The 15,980-nt window shown below is 34.9% G+C and overlaps 2 protein-coding genes across 5 annotated transcripts in view; one reads left to right on the top strand and one right to left on the bottom strand.

Annotated features, from left to right (window-relative positions):
• The window catches only part of LOC128698289 (WD repeat-containing protein 46), a 34,463-nt gene extending 32,239 nt beyond the window's left edge, over window positions 1-2,224 (bottom strand). The window contains exons 1-2 of one of the 4 annotated variants that reach the window (XM_070098578.1): window positions 2,203-2,224; window positions 1,286-1,510 (exon numbers count right to left, since the gene is read on the bottom strand). In XM_070098578.1, coding sequence (XP_069954679.1) covers window positions 1,286-1,510 — 225 coding nt within the window. In that variant the 5' untranslated portion in view covers window positions 2,203-2,224. Of the gene's footprint in view, window positions 1-1,285; window positions 1,511-1,999 lie in introns of all 4 variants that reach the window. The other 3 variants (XM_070098575.1, XM_070098576.1, XM_070098577.1) reach the window with 3 other exon arrangements.
• Window positions 2,225-3,280: 1,056 nt separating this feature from the next.
• Window positions 3,281-15,059, top strand: BckdhA (Branched chain keto acid dehydrogenase E1 subunit alpha). Its single transcript, XM_053790420.2, has 9 exons — window positions 3,281-3,438; window positions 5,097-5,258; window positions 5,551-5,746; window positions 5,927-6,088; window positions 7,975-8,119; window positions 10,051-10,254; window positions 11,691-11,862; window positions 13,713-13,807; window positions 14,828-15,059. Exons 1-9 carry the CDS (start codon window positions 3,343-3,345, stop codon window positions 14,910-14,912), a joined length of 1,317 nt encoding a protein of 438 aa, XP_053646395.1. The 5' UTR covers window positions 3,281-3,342; the 3' UTR covers window positions 14,913-15,059.
• Window positions 15,060-15,980: the final 921 nt, after the last annotated feature.

Here is a 15,980-nt window from a genome sequence, read left to right as displayed (position 1 = left end):
TTCTGTATGAGATAAAAATGCAGTTAACTGGAAAAAAATGTCCTTTTGGGGAGATTCTTTCCTCAATAATACTTTTAATTTATATTAATAACTTACAAGAAGGAATAGAAAACTATTTGCATATGTTTGTGAATGATGCAAGAATCTTAGTGAAAATAATTTAAAAAAAAATGACAATCTTCAATGGCTGATATAGATAAAAAAAAGCATACGTAATGACTGATGGAATTTAATGCCATATGCAGCACACATGCAGCAGGCATGTGCGAGCATGTTAGGTAGGAGCGAATGGAGACAAATGGTTTTTAGGAACAGACAAGCTGTTGAAATGTGAGTAGGGTAATATTTTGTGGAGAGATTCAGGGAAACTGGTTAGTTGGACTTTTAGTCCTGCAGGTGGGAAGTAAAATGCCTGCACTTTGAAGGAAGGGTTTGGGATATACTATGTTGTTTAGAGTGACAACTAAATTATTGTATCTGCATGCCTTTGCAGATAGTGATAGTGTGAATGATGGTGAAAGTGTTTTTTTTTTTTTGGGAGGGGGGGTCACCCTGCCTCGGTGGGAGACGGCCAGTGTGTAAAAAAAAAAAAAAAAAAAAAAAAATACAAGCTATGTGATGAAATTGGGAGAGAGCACAGTGACATCAACGAAATGAATTCACTGGCCCATAGATGGCTCCAAGTTCATCTTGCCCTCTATTTGTATGTATCATAACAATAAAAAGGCTAATAATGGGAAAAAGAGAATACATTAATCACATATTGGTTCACAAAAGACTTAAAAATGAGATAAAGAAGATTTCTTAGTGTCAGCAACAGAGATAAGAGGACACAGTTATAAACCAGACAGAGGAGCTGTGTTCCTTAACCTGTAAACGGTCCAAGCAGATCTACGTTCACATGTGTAGTGCTACAAAAGTAGATCTAAGTTTTTTTTTACATATTTTCAAATATAACAAAAAAAAAGTAGATCAAAGTTTTTTTACACATTTTCAAATGTAGAAAAACAAAAAGAAGATCTACTTTTTTTACATACTTTCAAATGTTGAAAAAACGTATATATACGTTTGGACCGTTTACGGGTTAACTTCAAAAAGGTTCCTAGATGCCAGTGAACTCATATTTATTCAAGGAACTGGAGCTACCCTCATCTTCCTTGAATCAAACATCCTTACCTCTCATTCCCCAAGTGCTGTATGACCCCAAATAGATTCAACACTTCCCTCAAATAAAATATGTCAGCTTGTCTTTGACTGTGAAATAAATTAATAAATTTTTCCTTACCTCAACTCCCTCCCCTTTACTGTACTTTTGCAACAACTTCGGATCAATAACTTTTCTCCCAGGATATATGTGAGTGGAGGGCTTTTTTATTTCCCTCAAACTGATACTGTTGTACTCAGTGATGCGGACACCATCCTTCACCTCTGACTGGAGAATATTCCTTTTCTGCCACGGCTTTTTCCCTCTCATTCGCTTCTTTTTCTTTTCAGTTACGGCTGAAGCCATCTGAAAATAATATATACATTAATATGTATCTAATTTTAAGACAACAGACACATCCATCAGGGTAAGTTTATTTTAATAGGTAATAAAGTACAATTATCATATCCTAGGTAATTTACACTATGTAACTCAAAAAAAGTCAAAGTGTAAATAAGTTTATTTAGGCATAGGTACATATAAGAACAATTATCATATATAAATTATCTAGGATAACCTTAAGTGACTTACTTCTGCTGGGGTCCTGCCTTCAAAACTATGAAAAGGCAGTTTTAGACAAATAGTGGCTAAAGAATATGCATATATGAGTATCATTTAGCTAACAGAACAAATAAAATTAATTATAGTAATTTCAAAAATCCCAAGCAAAAAAAAAAAATCACCACTAATGTTCACGACTGAGTTAAGTATTTAGGCACAGGTACACATAACTACAATTATCATACATAGTGTAAATTACCTAGGACAAAAAAATCAAAATCAAAAGTGACTTGCCTCCATTGGGGTTTCTTATACTATTACCATAAGTCAAGTAGCTCAACTGTATGAAGGTGAACACTGCAGCAGCAGTGTTTGTCTTCCCTGGGCTGGTTATTATCTTTAGGACGCCTCTGGTTTACTTACAGGTTCCTTCTTGCCTCAGTAACTACGTAATTAGTGATGTACATAATGTTTAATAACCAACAGTTGCCACCCACATGTTAGTGTTGAGCAGGGAAACCAACCTATAAGATTATTTATATATATACTCATATATTTTATTTAAAACGTTGCATACATATAAAATAATGGTTATTTTAAACATACGAAACACGTGAAAAGATTATGGTTATATTAACATATGCTGTTAAGAAAGATTTTATATTCAGGTTCATTATACAAATTTAGATTTGACAACTATCTTATATAGTAAAACGTGTGTATGAGCATTTATTTATTAAGGTGCTGTATGTATAACATACAAAAAAATAGAATAGTGTTGAAAACAGACATTATGTGCACATAACATGAAGACCGAGAGGATAACCTAATATACCTATTAATGTGATCTCATCCTCTCTTTAATGTTAATGGAAATAACTCAGTTTACTTTATTTCTAGTGTATCTCTTTGTATTGTAACTGTTTTTCACATAGTTGAGTTAACAGTTTTTTACCTGTTAAGATTTAAATAATAAGATAATACAAGAACCCCAGTGGAAAGAATTCACTTTGTCAGTCATTTTTGGGTTATCTTAGATAATTTCCACTATGTATGATGATAGTATTTATGTGTACCTCTGCCTATATAAACTTATTTATGTACCTAATTGTTGAAAAACTTATAAAAGCAAGTGAAACTTTGTCGTTTATCTTTCAGTATTATAACCTAATTAATCTTGTGCTCATTTTGTTTTTTAATAATAAAGGCAATTATTATTCAACACATCTGTATTTCTAACCGTAATAAATCACCATTAGTGTTTCCTTAATGCTTATATATTATAAAAGAATAAATTGTGAATGTCACCGCTACTGTTTATTCTTAAAAAAGTGAAATATCGTTAAAAATAATTTTTTCAACATTATTTGAAATAGCGAAGTTTCATAGCTTTTTTGTCATTAAAAATGTTGACCAGGAAATTAATTTAATTATAGACTTGAGTTTTAAAATTCTTGTAGAAATTTCATCACAATCCATAATGTAAACAAATAAATTAGTAATATGCAAGACTGATGCTCATTTACTTTTATAATGAAGTGTTTTTTGGGAAGAATAAATCAGTTTAAAGTTGTGCTAATTATTTATCACAGCTCTCGGCAGTAATATATTTATGATTTTTTTTAAGTTAGGGAAGAATGGCGGCGGTGGCGAAGGTCAGCTGGTCTGTAATTAATGGTGTTAGGCGCGGCCTTTGGCGCTATAATACTATTTTATGGAGTCTAAATAGCAGAGTAAGTAATGTCTGGTCATTGACTGGATGGGTGATCACGGGGTCTCCGGTTAACTACCTCTTAAGGGAGGTTTCTGAATGCCGGGATGCTGCGTTTTATGACCCTTGTAGGTTTAACGCTTTTTGATTATGATAATAATGCCGGGATGAGCTCTTCATCCAAGGAATTGAACACGTCCTTCCTTGGATCAAACCCGAGTGCTTCTCATGGCTCATAGGCGCTGTATGATCCCTACGGGTCTATCGCTTCCCCATGAATGTAATAACATTTGGTTAAGTAAGCTGCGCTGTATGACCCTTGTAGGTTTAGCACTTCTTTTTGATTATAATGATAATCTGGTTAAGTTATCTTATGTCTGATCAGCGGATGAATGACCATAAGTCACTGACTTTTTGGGTTACTAAGTTTAGTCATGTACAGGTACACATTAATACATTTACATAAATTATCATATATAGCAGCATATGTGAAAATTACCTAAGATAACACAACAAAGTCAGACAAAGTGACTTATTTCCATTGTGGTCTATGATAATTTACACGGTATTTTAATTGTACCTATGTGTACCTGTGCTTAAACTTAATTGGTTTTGAGGTACTTATTGCTGGTCCAGTACCCTCACCCTTCACATTATCCTTTTATTTTCTAAGACTTCATGATATATCACTAGTACACGACTTATTATAATGTCCTAAATGTAACCATTGTAGAAATTAAAAATACAGTAGTGATGAGTATAAACCTGTATATTACCTAAGCACAGCTTTATCCCAGGATAAATTTCAATACTGTAGTTTTCAAAGCTTTTTACAATACTTATGGTTGTAATAAAGTTGGTAGAATTACCGACACTATGTAAAGTAAAAGGACACAAGTGCAACTAATGTCACATTAGTTGCACTTGTGCCCTTTTACTTTACAATACTTATGGTGTAACCCAACCTCCCAAGAAAATGTGTTTTTCTATGTTTTATAAAACAAAATTTCAATGATAGAGATGTAGTATTTTACACAATACATTATTATTATATTTATGGGGAAGCACTAAACCAGTAGGGGTCATACAGTGCCTGGGAGGCATTTAGGTTTGGTCCAAGGAAGGGGAGGGCAAGTCCAATTCCTTGGATTAAGAGCCCCTCACTGGCATCAAAGAACCTCCCTTGAGGGGGTTACACAATACAAATTTACAGTGTTGTATCTTTCAGAAAAGACATACAGTACATTGATGCTTTATTTACAATGGATAACCCAACACAACAGACATATAGACAAGTCTCCTTACACCTGCTGCCCATGTTCACATAACAGTAGATACCTAGGAGCCAGTCAACTGTTGTGTTATCATTATTAAATTTATGCGAACTGCTAAATCTGTAGGGGGTCATAGCACCCAGGGTAATGGGAAGAAAGCAGGTTCATTCCAAAGAAAGAGGATAAATTCAGTGCCTTGGGTCAAGAATCTCTTACTGGCCTCTGGGCTCTTCCTTGAGTGTCAAAGTGTTGTGGGTTTCTTTCAAGGAAAGAGGACTGAAGTACCCCCAACAGAAATAAGCTAAACTGCTTGACTTTCTTGAGTTAACTTGAATTATTAACCCTGTGTGGTTAATAATCTAATGAAAATTTTCTTCATGTGTTTCAGTGTGTTGTATGCTTTCAGACTCTGTGCTCCAGCCTCGAAGAACAACCTAATTTTCCTGGATCCCGCTCCAAATGGACTGAGAAGCTTGACTTTGTACAGCCAGATCTTTACGATGGCATTCCTGTGTATCGTGTTATGGACCGAAAGGGAAACATCATTGATCCAGCATATGATCCCAAGGTTAATAATTGAGACCTCAAAAATTTGTCTTCTGTTGTTTTAGCTATTTGTGAAATATCACTTAAAATAAAATACCATATTACTATATTTGCACAAATAATTACATATACAGTAGTTCTGTAATAAATTTTCTCTGGATCGCCCTACTTTGGCAAGAGACGGCCATTGAGTTAAAAAAAAAAAGTCTTCCTGCATAGTACTTGAACTTTTAATGAATTACAGTATAAAATTACATTGAATGCCATATTTTGTTCCTCTGTATGTTTCATGATAGTTACTCGCTTTACTTCAGTTGGGTGAAGAGATGGTGGTGCGCATGTACCACAGAATGACCCTACTTAACACCATGGATCGCATCATGTATGAATCCCAGCGCCAGGGGCGAATATCATTTTACATGACCAACTATGGTGAGGAAGGAACTCACATTGGCTCAGCTGCTGCACTTGATGAAAAAGACTTAGTATATGGTCAATACAGAGAAGCAGGTAAGGGGGCTGATAAGGCAAAAAAATGGGTGTATGTTATTGCAAAATCACACCAGTTTTTTTTTGTGTAAGCAATACAGTTTTTTTTAAAACATGAGTCTGAGTCTGACACTACAAATTTTTACTTCATAATATCTACTCAGATTGGTAATATACAATACAAATTGTCCTACATATCAGGTGTGCTAATGTGGCGAGGGTTCCCTCTGGACCAGTTCATGAACCAGTGTTACGGCAATGAAGGAGATGGAGGAAAAGGGAGACAGATGCCGGTGCACTATGGATCCCTTGCACATAACTTTGTCACTATATCTTCACCATTAGCCACACAGATGCCTCAAGGTATGTGTGATATTATGTTTGGACATGTTAAACCTATACCTGCAGACATTGGAATCTTATTGCAGTGACTTATTATTTAACTGGCATTAATCTATGAAGAAACACAGGCATGAATTGTTTATATTTTTCCATATTTATAGACAGTTTACAGTTGCTATATCTTTAGTTACTAATTCTGTAAATACTATTTGCCTTGCATAGGCTATCTACAAAATAAAGCATTAACTTCTTACACAAGACAAGAAAATATAAAATAATTGATAATGTTTACAAACTAGGAAGCATAAAAAAATAACTTGCCGATGATATTGAGGTAAAAAAGAATTAAAAATCAGAGGTGGCACTCATTTCTAAGTGGTACAAGAAACTCAAGTAATAAAAACTTTATTTTGACTTCTACAGCAGTGCCTCCAGTAAGAATGTACCACGTAGTCTATTGACCATGAGCAAAATCATAAATGCTAGTTTGTATGTTTAAATAATTTGTCATATTTTTCATCTCCATTTTAATAGTGTGTGTATACATATTGTATAACCCTTATAGTTAAGTGCATAGCGACAAGCAGGTTTGAGGAAGTGTAGGGAAATGTTTAGACCAAATGTTTACAATGAAGCACATAGGTGAACAATGCCTTTTCTAAATCAATGAAAGCAACAGAAACCTCCTTACTTTAATCTAAATATTGCTCACTTAAATGCTTCAACATAAACACTTGGTCTACACATCCCCTAGCCTTTTTAAAGCTTCCTTGTTCGTCTGTGATCCTGCTTTCCATCTTACCCTTAATTCTTTCAATAATAACTCTCATACACTTTACCTGGTATACTTAACAGGCTTTTTTCCCTATAATTTGTATACTCTTTTTGCATGCTCTCTGCCAATCCCTAGATACCTTCCCCTCTTTCATACATTTGTTAAACAAAGGTACCAACCACTCCAAAACTACATATCCACTTGCTTTTAATATTTCTGTCAAGTAAAGGGACACAATGCAGCTGGGATTGATGGGATCATGACAGAAATGTATTAATATTGGTAGAATTACCAACAATATGTTAAGTAAAAGGACATAAATGCAACTAATTTTTTTTTTTCAACAAGTTGGCCATCTCTCACTGAGGCAGGGTGACCCAAAAAGAAAGAAAATCCCCAAAAAGAAAATACTTTCATCATCATTCAACACTTTCATCTCATTCATACATAATCACTGTTTTTGCAGAGGTGCCCAGAACACAACAATTTAGAAGCATATACGTATAAAGATATACAACTTATCCCTCCAAACTGCCAATATCCCAAACCCCTCCTTTAAAGTGCAGTCATTGTATTTCCCATTTCCAGTACTCAAGTCCGGCTATATAAAAATAACCGGAAATGCAACTAATGTGACATTTTATTGTGGCAACGTTTCTCTCTCCAGGTTTATCAAGCCGTTACAGTGGCTTGATAAAGCTGGCACCCCCAAACTTACCTACTACACCCTCTGCAACAGTTGCTCACATCTTAGCATTTAAGTCCCTATTTACTGCAAATAATTTTTTTCTGTTATCAATATAGTTAGTTTTTAGAAATTGCAGGTCCCAGTTTCATGCAAAGTGTTTTTTTTTTTTTACCAGCCATTTCCCACCAAGGTAAGATGACTCAAGGAAGGAATCACATTCACCATCTTTCATTCAATAGCTTTAATATAATCATTATATTCAAAATAGTGCTAAACTCATAGCGCTGCTACTTTTTATCTTTTGATGAACTCTCGACAGAAATATTTGCGTTAATAAAGATTATGGTATACTGTATTTGAGAAATGGGACTGTAATACATAGATCACTCAACTGCCCTTTGAATGTTCCTTGCTAACATTAAGCAATTATATTTCCCACTTAAGCTGTTGGAAGTGCATATGCCTACAAGCGTGCTCAGAATGGACAGTGTGTAATCTGTTACTTCGGAGAAGGAACCTCTAGTGAAGGAGATGCTCATGCTGCTTTTAACTTCTCTGCAACACTTGAATGTCCTGTAATTTTCTTCTGGTTGGTGTGATTGCTATTGTTTGCTGCTTTTGCTTTTAATAATAGTAATGATTGATTATAGTAACTGTAGTAGTAGTAGTAATAGTAGTAGTTGTACTTGCAGTAATAACAATCTCAATTACAATGTCATCTTCAATAAAACAGCTATAACATTAGTAGTAACACAATTAATAGTAGCATTGGTAGTAGTAGTAGAGTAATCTAGTAAGAGTAGCAACAGTAGTAGCACTACTAATGAAGTAGTTCAGTAACAGTAAAAGTATTATGGTAAGATTATCCTTATAGTATTTTTAACATGTTGGTCGTCTTCCACCTAGGCAGGGTGACCCAAAAACAAAGACCCCCCCCCCCCAAAAAAAAAAAAAAAAAAAATATCATTCAACACTCTTACCTCACTCATACATAATCACTGTTTTTGCAGAGGTGCTCAGATACAACAGTTCAGAAGTCCCTCCAAACTGCCAATATCCTAAACCCCTCCTTGAAAGTACAGGTATTGTACTTTCTGTTTCCAGGACTCAAGTCCAGCTAACCTTCACAAAATATTACCCTGCCCACACTCCAACAGCTTGTCAGGTCCCAAAAACCATTTGTCTCCATTCATTCCTATCTTACACGCTCATACATGCTTGCTGGAACCCCAAGCCCCTCGCCCACAAAACCTCCTTTCCCCCCTCCCTCCAGCCTTTTCAAGGACAACCCCTACCCTGCCTTCCTTCCCCTACAGATTTATACACTCTCCTTTGAGAGTCATAAAATTCCATAAGGCAGGGGGGAAAAATAATGGAAAGGTTGTGGTCATGTGCTAAAAGAAATAAAGTCCCAGTTGACACAGTTAGTTTCAGTTACAAAATCATATCTGCCTTGTAGATGGGATATGGTAATAGTAGCAGTGTACTAGTAATGTAGTGCAGTACTGTGGTCTAGTCAGAGTAGCAACAGTAGTAGTAGTAGCGGTGCAGTAATATAGTCTAAGTTGACTCAGCATTCATAGAGTTTAGTAACGTATGACTTAATATAACATTCTCCCATTATGGGAAGTTAAAAATGAAGGAGTAGGCACTAATTCAATCTATGTAGATGCAGCAATCAGAATTTTCTAGGTCTATTAGTATCAAGGAACTTGTAGCATGTGTTATGAAGTAAAGTACTATAGCTCATTCTTGCAATCACCTCTGCCTTTTGTAAAGCTAAATCAGTGTAAAGCATAAAAAGGCACAATACCATGACTGGAGCAACACACAAATAACTGCACATAGGAGACTGAAACTTATGACTGTGTTTCATCTGACTTGAACCATTAACAAGTCACACAGAGAAGCATGAATGGAAGGAAGGGACAGGGGAATGGTGGCAGTGGCAGCTAGTAGTAATAGTAGTGGTAGTTGTAGTAGATAATAGTAGTGGTAATAGTGAATGATTCATGTCAGACTGAAACGTTGTCAAAAGTTTGTCTCCTATGTGAATGTTGTGTAAACCAGTGTAAATATTTTATGAACTATTTTATTTAAAGTAAATAATATAAAATTGTGACCCCAGAAAAAATACTAATTCTCCATAGTGACTAATGCAAGATGACATATTCTAGATCAACTGACTTACCAGTAGGTGCAAGGTTTTCAAGAATAAAAATGCCAGTTTCTGTTGATAAGAAGGGTTTTCCTAGTTCTTTTATGTGCAGCATTAACTGTACAATACATTATTTATAATGCACTTAGACAGCTTATTGCACTCACTCCAGATACATGTAGTTATATTACACAAAGAAATTTTTTCAGTGTGCCAAGAGGGTGTGACGTGACTGGGTTTCGTGCTTTTACGGTTAAGGGATTAATATCCCAAGCTTTCAGTGGTACACAAGAATGTTCTAGTAATTTGTCATCCAAACTCAGTAATTTTATTTGTTTGTCATAAGGTGAATTCTTTTGCAGCCGTAACAATGGATATGCCATCTCAACCCCAACTAGTGAGCAGTATCGTGGAGATGGTGTGGCTGCCCGAGGTCCAGCGTATGGCATGGCCACCATTCGTGTTGATGGCAATGATGTCTTTGCTGTATACAATGTTACCAAAGCTGCAAGACATATTACTATTACTGAAAATCGCCCTGTTCTCATAGAAGCAATGACTTACAGGTAATTGAATTAATCCTTTGTGTATGAAGCACTGTATTTGAGGAAGTACTCTGTTCTTGCTTTCCTAGGAACATTTTCTCTCTCTTGAATATTATTATTACCCTATCTTTAAGGAGGGAGGCTACTTGATTCTGGTGAGGAACTCTTAGCTCAAGGAATTACACCCCTTTTCCCTTTCCTTGGATAAAATATGATTGCCATCCATTTCCCAGGCACTGTATGACTTCCACAGGTTCAGTTTTCCATCCCCTGGGATGTCAGTTTTGATCTGATCTGATAAGGGGAGAGTAACTTTACCTCCTGAGATTGAAGTGTCTAATTACATAGTAAATAACCAAAATAACATAAATAGTTTGCCATACTCTTTCACACCTTTTCAAGTTCTTCAAAAACTATCCATAATTGTTTTATTTGCTCTATTTATTCTTAGTTTCTGTGATTTTAAACTGCTTGTATTTATACTTACCTTTATCATAAATTATTTAAAATATTTTATATGGATTTAAACTTTTACCAAGTCTGTGAATGATTCTTATAATTTACTTCTATGTACAAGTGTCCCTCATTTTATGTTGTAGATGCACTCCAGATCCATGGCAGCTGTACTAATCTTAATCAGGCCATAAGCAATTCTGCATAAGAAGAATTTTCAGTACCCTTTGCAAGCTGCGCTAGTCGCATACCGCAAATTTATATTTATGGATTTACAGACAGAAGAGGGACATTGCATAATAGTGAATTATCATAAAGAGAATCCTCATAAAATGAGGGAAATCTATTTCTGTTATTATTCTCAAAGAAAATATCTAAACTCCATATATATTATGAAGAAAAGAAACATGCTGTCGAACAAGCCTTTATTGGTTTGTTTCACTCTGTGCATAACTTTATCACAGAGCAAAATGCATCCCAAACAAAGGCTTGCTCTGCAATTTTTCTTCAGTGCACCATTTGGATCCTTCTTGTATTTTTTAACCCTATTGCACCTCACTTGTCCTACATTCATATTGTAAAGAATCAAAACTTTTGACCATATACAAAGGTTATATTTCTGCTTTTTTGTTTGACACCTTACCTATTTGTTGCATTTTTTTCCTTTACACAATGGAGCTACGCAGACTACTAATTTTTAGGTATCTTCCCTTCCAATGTTTAAACAAATAGAACAACCAGTCCAACACGTTTTTTTTACTCATCTGCTTGGAGCAATTTAGTCTTCATCCCATTTATCCCCACTTTCACCTGATTTACTATTTTATTCTATGTCTTGCTTTTCCCTCTTATTCAATCGCCAAAATCTTATATGTGACTCCAAGTTGCATGTATAAGATTTGTTCCTCCATTTTATCAACAACATATAACGATTTTCCAAAATGTTCTCTCATCTCTCTAGCTACCGTAATGGTAATGACACATTCATGTTGTACCTTAATTAGAATTGGGCATCATAGCACGTCAGATGACAGTTCAGCATACCGCTCAGTAGATGAGGTGCGACATTGGGACTCGACACAACACCCTATCGCCCGTCTCCGTGCTTACATGGTTTCTCAAGGATGGTGGGATGATACAAAGGAAAAACAGTGGAAAGATGATTGTAAACGCCAGGTATGTATGAATTTTGTTTTTAAAATATGTAATATTATACATTCCATGTGTTTTGTAAAATATGATGCATAGTTTAGAATATATTTTTTGCATGTTTCTTTTATAAGAAATTAACCTGCATAGGCAGGAACAGTTTAGTTTATTAGACACTTAACAGTAAAGTCTGGTCTTAGGCCAGGTTTCAAGAGTAGAGCTCTTCAAACTGACCACAGATATGAATTAAACATCTTTCATTGATGTCTGTACCAAGGCTGAACTAGCAGTGTTAGGTATCCCTGTCAGGGATTATTTTGTTCTTGTTTTACTGGTTTCAAAAGAATAACTTGAATTTTTTTTTTGTTTTTGATTCACTTCAAATTTGAAGTGCATATTGATCATGATTGAAATTTACCTTGTTGTTCCTAGACAGTGTATACCCCTAGTTGCTGCTTCTGGAACTATTTTTTTCTAACATCTTGGTACCCTTATCTTCAGACATTTCATTAACGAATTTGTCAGTTGGCATTCAGACTGATAACGATGATTGGTTTCCAGAGTTCTACTCTTGGCAATTTGTCTTATGGTAAGACTTTGCTGGTGACTGCTTGATCAACCTGGCTGCTGTTGCTCACAGGCATAGATGGTCTGAATTTTTTAGGTCCATTCCACAATTACCAAAGTTAACTAAAATAATAATGTAGCAAATGAAAAAATGATTGAGCTTTAAGAAATATAATTCAAAGCAGGTAGGAATGGCTTTAAATCTTCATTAGGTAAATATGGAGGCTTTGTATGTAGGAGATATGGAGGCTTCACTGTACCAACTGCTAATACAGTGGAAGGCTGCTGTGTGGCTGATAATAGTACCTCCTTTCCCCCACTAAGCATGGCATTATTGACCCCTCAAACATAGATAATAAAATTTTTACAAATTTTTGACCCACTCATCATGAGTGACAGCATGTCACCCATCTATGACAGGCATAAAAATAGAGTATCAAAATATCATGTCCTTCACTGTCTTATGTATCTATCCATTTCACAAATTACAACTGCTCCTTATCCCACTTACAATTTTCTTACTGCATTTTTTTTTAACATACCGGCTGTCTCCCACCAAGGCAGGGTGACCCAAAAACAAAAGAAACATTTTCACCATCATTCACACATAATCACTGTCTTTGCAGACATGCACAGATATGACAGTTCAGATGTCACTCCAAACTGCAAATATCCCAAACCCTTCTTTTAAAGTGTACTTTCCACCTCCAGGACTCAAGTCCAGCTAACTGCATATACAGTAATATTTGTTGCCTTCATTCAAAACTGAAAATTTAATATATTGTGTTATCTTCCATTCATATTTTTTTTTCAACATGTCGGCTGTCTCCCACCGAGAGATAATTAGTCTGTCCAATGTGCTTTTCATTACAGTGGACTTTCTTTAGAATATGCAGTACAATGTTTTCCTGACCCTGAAACCAACCATATAAATTGGAAAACCAGCCAATGTGACCTCAATATATTTTAATGAAATATACATCTTTAGCTTTATCTTTTAATTGTTAATAGTTATGCATTTATAAGCAGATCATTAGTGTTTCCTTACTATTCAAGGGGGTGCCTTGATGCCAGTGAAATACTTTTGATCCAAGGAATTGGAGCTACCCTCCCTTTCCTCGGATCAAACCTGATTACTTCTCAACCATGAGGCCTGGTCTCAGACCAAGCCGCAGGGCCGTTGACCCCCGAAACCCTCTCCAGGTATCTCCAGGTATTCTCCTTATCAGTGCAGTGCTTTTCTATAATTATAATAAATAGAGTAATTGTGATTACTTAATGAAGTTGATTACTGTGTATGTTACTCACAGGTGATGCAAGCCTTTGCCAGAGCAGAGCGTCGTCAGAAGCCTTGTTGGAAAGAAATGTTTACAGATGTATATGATAAGATGCCTGACCACATCAAGTGAGTAGTGCTTTAAACCTTTTATTACTATAGTTCTTTTAATATACAATATTCATAGTACACTGCAATGCTCCATTATTTGTATGTTTAGTTTTCCAAGCTTTTAAACCTTATGATGTAAAACATAACATTTTATGCACATTATGCTTTGGATTTCCCCAGAAATACACTTGAGGAAAACTTGAATATATCAAAACAGCGCAATTCAATCACTGTTTAAAGTTTTATCAGAAAATTAGGGATGAGTTCCATACATCTCTCTGAGTTCTGTTTGTCAGTATTATCTGAAAATGAAATAATAGATAGTCCATGAGTATTCCCACTACTTCTAAAAACAAGGTACAATACTAATTTACAGTAAAACCTTTTAGTGAATTTTTGTGAATATAATTTATATTAAATCCTTGCTCTTTTTGAGGTTATGTACCACTAAAACCCTGTGAATGGCAAGACATTAATGAAACTGAATGTTGAGAGGTTTTGAACCAAGTGAAAGAATAATTGTTGTGAGTGACATAAATGCTAAAAGTAAGTGAGGAGACACTGTTGAAGGTACAGTAGGTAAATGAGTGTCAAAGGTAATTAATACAAGGGGCCTCTAATTGAATTATTTTTAGAAAGGGGTTTGGTACTATGTAATACTTAGTTGAAGAAAAAGAGAATAGTAATTAGGTTTACAACAGAGGTTTGGATGAAAGGTTGATGAGTAGACTTCCTGCAAGGCCCTTGGTAATTCATAATGAAATGGAACTTTTCATGTAAAATGACCATTTTCCAGGCTTTGGAAATATACTGCATTATTATTACATTCACACACCAAAAAAATTAAACTATAATGGTCATTCAGCATTGAATGGTAAATATGAAACCCAGTGAAAGATTACTGGATACCTTTCCTAAGATTTTGATGACAGTAGTCTGCTATTATCAGTGTAAGTGAAACCTGACAAGAACAAAGTGTGATCTAAATTTAATAACATTTATGTATTAGTATTCATTTTGTCTATTTTCTATCCACAGAGAACAGTACGAGTACATGCAGGCCCATGTTCAAGAATACGAGGACCATTATCCTGTTAAAAATTTTGCAAAGGAGAGCCACTAAGGAGTTCTTCCACTCATTCATATAATAAAATATAATTTTCAGCTGCTGAAAATGGCAAATGATAGGTGTGTCTTTAGTTATCCTGGCTTCTTAAACTGCATTATTCAGTACAGTATTTAATTTTTTTTTTTTTTATAAAATGACCAATCCAGTGTTAAAGATTTCTTTTGTATGGTATAATGGTTAGATAAAACCAAGTTTTCAAAGTCACATATTTATAATCTGAAAAGCATTGTGGGAAGATAAAGTTATGATGTATTTTTTCATATTAAAATATTTTACCAATGAAATTAACAAATACTACTGTAATGTATTTTTTTTTTTTTTTTTTTTGCAAACTATGTGAGGTGTGTTGGAGCATATGATACTGGGAGGGAGTTGAACTGAATAAAGAAAAAATAGAGGGTTTTCTTAGACAGTATGCACTTTTGTAAACTTATCACATTTTTATTAATACTGTACACTAGTGTGTTTAGGTAGTCCAACAAGTTCTTTTATGTCACCACTTTTGGTGTTTAAAGTAATAATCTACCTCTTATACTCATCATTACTGCAGTCATTACCACTTCAATGGTCTTTTGAAACTACCATATGTTGGTTGAAGTAAAACAAAGAACACCAAAGATGGAACGAAAAGATAAATACACATCTGCACTGGCTTACCAAATAATAATAATAATGATGGTTGTTGTAGCAACTTAGTTTATGTGGCTGTAAATTGTAACATAAACCAGGGTCTCACTAAACGAACTTTTTTCTTTACAAAATGCATGTTTGTTAGGTGGGCCAAAACTGTTCTTGGGATTAAAAGGAAATTACAAGAAAAACAGTTAGAAAATGCTGAACATAACTTAAATAAGAAGGTTAGTAGCATTTGATAACCACTCTTCATATAGTTAAGTAATTTGACTAAAAATTTCATAAAACCATATTTAGTGTTAGTGAAAGACTGTGTATATGATGAGTCCCACAATGGTAGCTACTGTAGTTCTTTGTAAACAGCCTACTTATAAAAAACTATTCTTTAATATCATAGACCACCACCTTTCACACCTTCACCTCTTCCCT

This window comes from Cherax quadricarinatus, chromosome 63, assembly GCF_038502225.1.
Source record: "Cherax quadricarinatus isolate ZL_2023a chromosome 63, ASM3850222v1, whole genome shotgun sequence".
NCBI lineage: Eukaryota > Metazoa > Arthropoda > Malacostraca > Decapoda > Parastacidae > Cherax > Cherax quadricarinatus.
Note: the sequence above shows the minus strand (reverse complement) of the source record. Positions and strands in the feature narration are given on the sequence as shown.

Bases quoted from the DNA above. Each gene is read 5' to 3' on its own strand.
- BckdhA (XM_053790420.2), top strand. From the start codon at position 3,343: ATGGCGGCGGTGGCGAAGGTCAGCTGGTCTGTAATTAATGGTGTTAGG. The intron at 3,439-5,096 runs GTAAGTAATGTC...GTATGCTTTCAG, and splicing joins TATGGAGTCTAAATAGCAGA to ACTCTGTGCTCCAGCCTCGA. The intron at 11,863-13,712 runs GTATGTATGAAT...TGTTACTCACAG, and splicing joins AAGATGATTGTAAACGCCAG to GTGATGCAAGCCTTTGCCAG.